Source organism: Dermacentor albipictus, chromosome 10 (assembly GCF_038994185.2).
Source record: "Dermacentor albipictus isolate Rhodes 1998 colony chromosome 10, USDA_Dalb.pri_finalv2, whole genome shotgun sequence".
NCBI lineage: Eukaryota > Metazoa > Arthropoda > Arachnida > Ixodida > Ixodidae > Dermacentor > Dermacentor albipictus.
This window is the reverse complement of record NC_091830.1, coordinates 27,837,293-27,847,307: the sequence shown is the minus strand read 5'-3', so window position 1 is coordinate 27,847,307 and position 10,015 is coordinate 27,837,293. Positions and strand designations below refer to the sequence as shown.

The following is a 10,015-nucleotide window of genomic DNA, read 5'->3' as shown; positions in this document are numbered from 1 at the left end:
GCATATAGAGGGTCCCTCTGGTTTTCAGGTGTAATCCTCGGCCGCAAATAATTGCGTTACGGGAGAACACGTGAAAACAGGGACAGAGTCACTAACTATAGATTTCAAACTTTCTTTTGTGTTTCTGCTAACGTACCCGACTTGTGGTGACCTCGCTGCGGCAAAATAAGCAGAATAAGTTTTTTTGGAAAACAACGCTGCAGATCTATGCTTCAGTGGAACAGACGCCAGTGACACCTTACTGTAGGAACAATGGGCAGGCGCACTTCGACACACCTGCATGCACAATGATAACGGCTGCAAGGTTTCGAGCAAACTTTCGCGACAGGTCATCCAGCGCTTTCTCCACGTGCATTCTGAGAAACAAGATGCAGTGCACTGCAGTGGCCTTGGCTACGATTTGTATTGTGGTGGTGAGAGGAGACCGCATATGTACCAGTAAGTACAGTTCTTTTTAAAATGTGCTTCTTGTGAGACATGAAATTTTTTGTAATCATATAACGAGCAGCCAACAAACAAGAACGCCAAAGGAAACGCAAGGGAAATTACTTGTACTTACTAAATGAATGAGAGAAATGATGAATGAATGGCAATAAAAGTAGATGAAAAAACAACTTGCCGATGCCAAGTGGCTCATGCCACAAGGAGATAAAAACGCTAAGCATAGAATACTTTGAGCGCATTATAAACTAGCATATTTAACAAAACCTATTTAGAGTCATTCCCTGCAAATTAAATCAATGAGTTTAAAAACTGGTAGCTTCATGTGTCTTTATATGTGTGGGGACGGTAACCGCCAGTATTTATGGTCTTTTTTTTTGCCCTACGTTATCGCTACGGCAGTGGCTTTATCTTCGGACATCTTAACATCGTGCATAATAACATTCGGTTGTGTGCGGTGGTGTGCAAGAACCACGATTCAGGAACCTTGCTGAATGTGTACAAAAACGTGCGTACGCGTGAACTCAAGATTGCGCTTGTCAATGCGGGTGCACCAAACATGCGCTATAAGTAACATTTAGAGCATCAAAATGGTGCATATCCTCATCCGCCACGTGGGGATGAAGTCTTTAGCTCTGACGCCACCTGCGCTCCGAAACAATTGCATAGGGTGCCCAGAGTAATGTTCTGGACCCATATATCACCTTTTTAAAGGTAGTATGGCTTCTTTGTCTAAGCTGCAATTTCACTGTTAACGCGTGACATTTGGGATCTCTCGGGCTGGAAAAGAAATGCTACGATGGGCCTTTGTCAGGGTATTGATGACCTTGCGTAGTATGCAATTAATTACAGTAAATTCGGTTTGAATTTTTACAGCAAAGATGTTAAGGGCGAGATTTCCCAGGATCGTGTCCATGTCTGGACACAAAACTGTCATCATCAAGTAGGTTTAAAAAAAAATAACTTGTAAAACCTCCTTGGCCATCATCAGGATTGGCTCCAGTGTTCTCGTCTTCTTGCAGAGCTGGCTCGTTGGCGACCCCCAGTGCTACTGCGCGAACGTGCTCGTGCCACTGCTCCCGCATTCGTCGTCGTCATTAATTAATTAATTATATATTCAGAAACACAAATACATCACCAGTTTGAAAGCGAAGCAGTTAAGTTCCCTCGGGATAGCGTCGGCGTGTAGACACGAAACTCCCCATCCGTGGACCCACCCCGAAGACAGTGCAATGCCGGGCCGACCCGCGACGGAAGTGAAGCAGTGGTTAAGCACTCCCCTTACCTTGGCCGATCCCGAAGGTAATGCAATGCTGGGCTGGCCCACGGCGGAGGTGCAGTTCGCCGTTAAGGGGCCCACAAACACACCTTCGATGGTCATCCTGCCGCACTGTCTTGAAGGGCACTGAGTCTTTTTTTCTAGTTTTTCCTGCCACAATAGTAGTAACCAAAACCGAGTACCAAAACTTAATTTTCTGGAATAATAGTATGTATGGTAGGTCAAAATATTCCTTAAAGTATAGCGGTGGACGGTTGTTCGTGAAACGGTCATTGTCAGTCATACTGAACTCACTGGCAGGTGCAGCATAAGCAAGCTGATTGGAATTATGTCCCGGTAGCTTCAGTTCCCGTTGGGAAAGCGGTTATGTTAAGTTCAGGGGTGTCTGAAAAAGCAAGTTTTTTTCTAATTATTGTAAATATGCCCCGATGATATAGCAGTGCAGTTATCACCTGATTCTGGCTGTAAAAAAAGTAAGTGGAACACTGTTTTGTGCTACAAGTACAGGCGAAAATAAAGTTGCTACTGACGATACCTCGACGATAGTCAATTGGTTAAATAAACACAAAATCAGTTGTGCTCAAACAGCTCAGTGAACGACCGAAAAGCAGGAACATACAGAGAGCAACGATCGTTACACAAAACGGATGCAAGCATGCGCCTGGTTAAGTATGCGTGTTTTTCCGTCTGTCTCAACTACATCCAAAGCTGTACCTCTAATTTGAACGTCATATTCTTACACGATATCGCCAATGTGAGCATCATCTGAAACATACAATGTTTTGACACAAAGCTGCAGAAATACAACGCCTAATCCATGAAAGACCAAATAAGTTCGAAAAAATACCCATGGTACAATATATACATAAATAGTTTTTGGTTGGTAAAATATAACAGGATGATCCCGTTTGATGGGCCAACGATGTTATATTGCCGGAACACGGTACCAAAAATGCAGCTGAAGAACGCTCAGCATGCGAAAACTTGCAGGGATCGCTCTTTACTAGGTTCTGCAAAAGCAAACACGCAACAGTAAACTGGTAGCTAATTCTGATTTAGCTGCGTCCTTTTGCAGCAGAACAAGAACTCACACATTTCCTAACCTCCACGAAATACATTCGTCCACGAAATGTCCTGACCTCCAATTCTAGCAACCAAGACAAAAACGTAATCGGAGCGCCGCTTTACGTAGCATTCTTATGCCTCTTTCATTCACTTATATTGGTCCAAAGGGCGTATAATTATTATAATTATACCGATAAGATAGAGCATATCGAACGAGTTGGAATGTACAGCGAGGCTTCGTGTGAGAGCATATCTTCACGGATTATTTGGCGGTTATTCAAGAGCTCAAGAAGGTTTACAAGGCAATGGAAATCTGCGAGACGATACACACTATGAATGAAAAACAGCTGCTTGCGTCAACATACACTTGGTTCAAGGCCACGCTGTGAACCCTCCCAACATAGCTGTTGACCAGTGGTCACACTGCCCTCCTAATCCACACCTTCCGTTTAATCCCCTCCCACCTCCAACTCTTATTTGACTCCGAGCCCTTAAAAATGTTCTCCGGCCGGACACACGCGCTTTTATCGTACCGTGTGTCTGGTCATTCCCCCTTCACCTGACTAAGGCGGAGGAGATTGCGCTTAAGAGGCTTGGAGCCGGCGTGGCCCTTATGCCAGCTGTGATCTCACTGTTGAACTGGTGGCATTTACCACTGTGTGCTACGTGTCCATACTGATCAGCCCCGGTGATGGAGGCCTACGCGTACCACGTAATACGGCTTACAATCGGAACGCTCTAGTCTCCTACTGCAGGCCGGCCTCCGCTACAGTGTCATAACCAACTATGACCGGGGGATGAAAGATAACGGATTCCACAAAACAGTGATTGCATTCATAGAAAACAGGCTTTACAGTACATATATAATACACATATACACAGAAAGAAATATGCCTTAAGGGCAAGTCTTTATTGCCAAAAAAAAAAAGAGTCGGAACGCGAGTCGACGCACATACACAAACACGTGCGCGCGCGGGCGCACACAAATTATACCGAGCCTTTGGTTAGGCGGAGTTGCTGACTGCTAGTGAGTACGACAGATGCCTTGGATGCATCATGGTTTCAGAAGCAGCATCCGCATACGTAGGTAGCGAAATTCGAATCCATTCTATCTACAAGGAGCGTTTAGTTCGGCGTCACCCTGCAGCCGCAGATGAGCGTAGGCAAGTTTTCTAGTCCTTTTTTTTTCTTTCCTTGGCACAGCCACTGCAGCGGATGCGCGAAGGAGAGCGACATCTGGTGGTGGTGCAACCAACCCCGCAGCGCGCGTTCTCCGCTGTGATTTGTCGCTCTACAGTGTATTCGGATAAACCAAGCTGCAGCCACCATCACGAAGCCTGGTGAGGCTTGCAAAGGAAAGATTCGCTTGTAATAATATGGTTGTGCAGCCCGATAACTCTCTAGGAAGTTCTATGCAGACTAAGAAGGCACCATTCGTACGCCGTCGCCACAAAACCGCGAACGCACTTTTGTGTTTCTCGAGACTGACTGGCCTGTGTGGGCGCCTTTGATCTCGTGACGCACTCCACGCGCACGCGCAAACTCACCGCGTCTTGCCTTCCGCCATCTCTCTCCTCTCGGCCTTCTATTCTATGTACCCACCCTGTGTACCGTAGGAGAGCAGACACTCTTCTTGAGTGCTATACCGTAAAGCTAATCCAAACTATCTCTATATCATTTCAGCAATCAACCCTCCACGATTGGCCAAACATTTTTCTTAGCACCCACACTTCACTGTTTTACACGTGACGTCACGAAAACCGCGAATGCTCCGCATATAAAATGACGCGTGCACACTTATTATGCGTGACAAAACCAAGCACACGAAACAATTATTTCCGATTCTGCGAATTTTGCCCCAGTCGCCCTCCTCTACTGATCAAAATATTTCGGGCAGCGCCCATTTTGTCTGTCTGGCCCACCAAGTCACCAAAGCACGAGAACTCATCACGTCAAAGTTACGCCTGCACATGAAACATATTATTATGACGAACAAATTTCATTTTTTAATAACCTGAGACCACCCGATTTGAAAGGAATCAATGGTAACTTGCCCGTCGACCAATCTGGCACTGGCTTCTCTGAGGTTCCGGGCAAATAGATTTATTTACGTTTAATAGAAACTTTTGCAGGGTAGTGTAGTGCTTTGTATCCCTTTCCGCATGTATACGATATCACTCTGTCAGCTTTTCTTAGCTGAGGATCCGTTCTAGCGCCATTTTTAAACTTCTGTCGCACGCCGTCGTGAATTTCGACTGGTCATCGCAAGCTAAACAAGGGGAAGCGGACCAAATGCAGACGAAGTCAGTACCCTCCTCATGTATTTTTATGCCTTCGCTGCGCTAGCTGGACAATACCGAATCCCTTTCAACTGCCAAGAAAATAAAACAAAAACTGTCAAGGTGGCAGTGCTATTCACTTTAGAAATCAACAAGTGTGACCTGTTCTAAAGAAAGGGGGCGTTTGAGCGGGCGGTTTATACAAAGCTGGAGGTCACCGTTCGGTGCATGCGTCAGTGTCTACGTAAATTTGACTCAGAAATCGTTTCTAGGGGTAAGCGCAGATGGATGGCCCGTGTGTAAGGAAGGCGAGATTATGGTTGACGCCGCGAGAGAAGTGAGCATTGGAGGAGGAACGCGCCTAGAGATGGGAAAGGGAATTGCTGCGTTCACCCCCTCACCTTTTTTGTTTCGGCGCCGTGGTGCTCGCTGTGCATTTTTGCGGCGCCTCTTTGCATGTGATGATGATGATAGCGATCTAAAGAAAGGAAAGACGCTTGATGCATGTTAACTACAGGCACGTGGAGCGCTGTGGAGAATCACCCGATTCGCGCCCTTTCCGTTGGTACTTTCAAGCCTCAGTGCTCGCTATGCATGTTCGAGGCGTCTATTCTTTGGATATGTAGCACTCTCGCTTTTCCCGTAGCACACCAGGCGTCGCACCGTCGAGATCAATCTAGCGTCCATGACGTCGTTCGCGCCCTTTCCTTTTGTGCTTCGACGCCCACGTGCTCGGTGTGCATGTGCCCGGCGTCCATACACTTGCGCGTGACCCGCATTCACGAAGTGAAACGTCACTCTAACTGATTTTTTGCATCAAACATGAATTACCTGGTTAGTGTCCATGGATGCTCTCTCTCTCTCTCTCTCTCCACACACACACACACACACACACACACACACACACACATATATATATATATATATATATATATATCTTCTTTTGCTTGAGGACTTGAGCGTTCAGTCTACATCTCTGCCTCTTTCCATTTCCAGAGTCCGGAAACTGTGGGCCTTCTACGTGCGGACCGCTAGAAGTTCCCGTACGCGGCAAACCTCAGCGGGACCACTTCTGCAGGCCTCTATTCACTCCCGCTTGGGAACTGCAAAAACTGCGCACCTGCGTTTGCAAGCCACGCTACCTGCGTAACTCCTGGGGCGAGTGCATCCCACGGAAGAAGTGCATCCCTTGCAAGTTTCGTTGGCAAAGGGATTATCGTACCTGCGCGCCAGGATGTCCTGCCACCTGCAATGTGCCATTCAGCGAGTCATGCAATAAGCCGTGCAGCGAAGGATGTGATTGCCCGCCTGGCTATGTGGTGTAAGTATTCGATATCGTCTTTCTTTTGCAGATTCCACTTAAATATCCCTTCAGCAGTGCTCATCAAGACGTATTATCGACATAATAAACGAGTTTTGCTCCAAACATCCACACACACAAGAAAGGAGACAACACGGGCGCTTTGTTGTCTCCTTTCTTGTGCGTGTGGTTTTGGTGCAAAACTCGTTTATTAGGTCGGATAACCAACAAGCCCAGCAGTTCACTCCTCTAACGTATTACCAAATTCGATATCACAATCGTAAGTCTGAAAAACTAAAAGAAAATGCTATGCTTGCTGAAACGGGATTACAAAGTGTGTTTGAACGTTAAGTGAACGGGAGACCTCAAAGAGGGACGTTGCTGAGTTCGTGGAATGTGCGAAAAGGAGTTACAGTGTAATAAGGGAGTATTTATAAATGTTCAGAACGAGAAGAAAACTCACTGTACGAAATAAAATTGCGCTTGCTAGTAACTTATTTATATATGTGGAGGGAGCTGAAAGCATTACTTCACGCCTCAATTGCACCTCTCCTCCACGTGATATTAGAAGGGACTTGTGATGTAACAGATGGGTATATCACGCTTGATCTATGAATTCATTGTAAATATGAGGCCTCAAGTTGTTATTCACGTTTTTCCTAAATATGATATAAAAGCCTTACTTATTACTCATTCATATTACTCTCGTATTTCCTGTACTCTGCATATCTTCATTTATTATACTCATCAGTTAAGTTAAACATTACTGTTCTTGTATAAGTGCCCTGGTAACTTACACCATATAGACTGATGTTCTTCAGGTTTGAAAAGTTGTGGCGATTCCATAGCTCAGCTAATGCTTCTGCTTTTTGTGATTCTTGGTATCCAATTTTTAAGCAAGCACCGCAGCTGTCTCCAGTGCACTTGGTTCCTTCCAACATGAACCCATGTGTGGTGTGGGCTGCTCGTAAAGCCTACGACTCACTGAGCATTGAGCAATATATGTTTTTGTCTAAACAACCCGTTGTTTTTATCACATAATGCACTCTGTCTTATGTAATTTATGCAAGTCAATTGCTTTTACGCAGGCACCCAAAACTCCCGAAGATGTGCATCAAAGCCGACAAGTGTCTTCCAAAATGTCCGGCCAACTCAAGTTTCCAGGCATGCGTGTCGAGTTGTCGACCTAAGTGCGGTGAAAATCCACCTAAGAATTGTGACACTAACTGCCACACAGGCGCCTGCATCTGTAATAAGGGCTACGCTGAATTGCAGCAAGGCGGCAAGAAGACGTGCGTTCTCCAGGGAATGTGTTCCCGATATTCTCGTACGAAACCTTTATTGCAACCTAATGCGACACGCTACACGGCCGGGAGAGCGCCATCACCTGTCACCACAAATCTCGCGTCGAACACCTCAAGACGCCCGGAGAGCGTTGGTTTACCGGTCCAGCCAGGACATGCCCCAACAAACGCTGCAACGACTCTCGGGGGCACACTGCCCAGTGGTTCTGGAGCAATGAGTTCGACAGCTATCACCATAGGTACAAGGGGAACACTATCGCCTGTTGCCACAGGAATGGACGGGAACGTTGTCCACACGGGTAGTGAAGATACGCGTTCAACCGTTGCTACAGTGGAGCCATCCACTGCTACCGGCACGGCCTCAGTAGGCACCGTCTCAAGTGGAACCACGGACCTTAGCACTGCTGTTAGAGAAAATGCACTGCCAACTGTTTCTCTTGCTTCGGCAGGCAGTGCTGTCGTTCCTGTCGCGAAAGGTGTTACTTTACAGAATCCCGGACGGCCTTTGTCTATTACTAACAAAACAAGCACATTGGTTGCGGGTACGCTTTCACTTGGTACTGCGAGCCTTGTCGGAGCTGCCACCGGCAGTTTGGCAACAGGTACACACTCGGGTGTGGGCGCAGGTTCTGGAGCAGCCGCAGTAGGATTACCTACAGAAGTACCACCACCACCTTCTACCGAAGGTACGCACAGAGGTGGTCCTGAAACAACTACAGAAGGTACTAGTTCAAGTTATCCTCCTGGGCTTGGAAACACTTTAGTAGCATCCCACCCAATGGCTACAGTCACTGGCGGTGCTGCAGGAGGTGCACAGCCATCTGTTCATGCTGGAGGATCTATTTCTGTCAGCGGTGCAGGAAATGCAGCCAGTAATTTATCAAGTGTTGCAACAGGCCTGGAAGAGGCAGCACTAATGGAAAATACACACCCAAGTATTAGCTCAGTTCAACGCGGAAGTGTTGTTGAAGCCGGAATCGTCGGTACGCATGCAAATTTTACTACGGAACTTCCTGTCACTGGTACCACCACTTCACCAGTTGTTGGTCCCGTACCAATTTACACTGAGAATGGAAGAAACACTTTGGTTATGAATGCACAGGGAGAACCTTTAGGCACGGCTGCGTGGTATGGCTTGGCAGGTGTCAGACCATACAGACAGGGCCGACACGGTCGCGTAAACCCACCTGTTCATGGGACCGGCTTCTGGTTCCCCCCCAACCCACGGCGTATACTCTCTCCGGCAAGAGCAGTGTACCCACCTTTGCAACCGCGGGATTTTAAGTACTACCCATGGCGCGCGCCATTTATTAGTCATCTTGAACACGAATCAACTAGTTTTAGATTTTACCCTTGGCGTACACCATCGCTTTTTCCTATGGGGTTACAAACGATCGGGTTGAAGTTGTATCCATGGGGTACACCATTTGGTGGTAACGTAGGGCATGATTTGGCTGGTTTCGAAGTCTACCCATGGGGTTCATCGTTGGGGTTCAGCACAGGGCCTCATGAGACTTCCTTTGGATTTGGTCCTTGGGGAACTCTCTCGCGCTTTATCGCGCCGAATGTTGCAGCTGTTTCCCATTTTTAACCCCGAGTTTTATACTCACCCGATGCCGCAGGTTACGGCACGCCCCATTTCAACAGACGACCAACAGGTACACACCCAGATGGTGTCACTCCATACAGCAGCGCCCATGTCAGCGTATAACTGCAAACCTATACTCTGGTGCGGTGGCGCCATGCATTGCCTGGGCGTTTTCCTTTCATCTAAGAAGAGTACACAAATGAATGTCAATTAAAAATATTTCTGCCTCTGTGACATTGCACGTGAACATAATAAACCGGAATTGCTACGTCTCATGGCCTTATCATATTTACCGTACTGGACGAAGAAACAGCGTGTTTAGTTGAAAATCAACGAACGTATTTTCACAAGTTTCTATCGGAAGGCTCACACAAAGAGCAATTCATTACGTTATTTCACGACAGGCGGAAATTCGAACTTATGCTTGGGTCAAGAAAAGTACACAGTGCGCGCACGAGCCGCACTGACAAATTACAGTTCGATAAATCTTAAAGCACTGTATAAAACACCAAGAGGAAGGCGTTAAGACTTGTGTTCTTTACAGGTTTTGAAACAGTAAACATAGTCACATGCGCAGTCGTCTCTTCTGCATGCAAATTTCTTGTTTTCAACGATATCTTCACCAAAATATAGCGCAAATATGTGCAAGAGGACAAGAGCCTATTTTGTTGTACCTTTCTGTGTTCAAGAAATATCACAGTGCAACAAATGGGCTTCCTGAAGCATTCTTATGGTATTATTATGGGGTAAACATAGAAG

General features: G+C 46.5%; 1 protein-coding gene across 1 annotated transcript; it reads left to right on the top strand.

Annotated features, from left to right (window-relative positions):
• The first annotated feature begins 257 nt into the window (after positions 1–257).
• Positions 258–9,531, top strand: LOC139050448 (uncharacterized). The gene is made up of 3 exons (XM_070526832.1): positions 258–438; positions 6,061–6,385; positions 7,453–9,531. Exons 1-3 carry the CDS (start codon positions 288–290, stop codon positions 9,257–9,259), a joined length of 2,283 nt encoding a protein of 760 aa, XP_070382933.1. The 5' UTR covers positions 258–287; the 3' UTR covers positions 9,260–9,531.
• Positions 9,532–10,015: the final 484 nt, after the last annotated feature.

Bases quoted from the DNA above. Each gene is read 5' to 3' on its own strand.
- LOC139050448 (XM_070526832.1), top strand. From the start codon at position 288: ATGATAACGGCTGCAAGGTTTCGAGCAAACTTTCGCGACAGGTCATCC. The intron at 439-6,060 runs GTAAGTACAGTT...TTCCATTTCCAG, and splicing joins AGGAGACCGCATATGTACCA to AGTCCGGAAACTGTGGGCCT. The intron at 6,386-7,452 runs GTAAGTATTCGA...GCTTTTACGCAG, and splicing joins TGCCCGCCTGGCTATGTGGT to GCACCCAAAACTCCCGAAGA.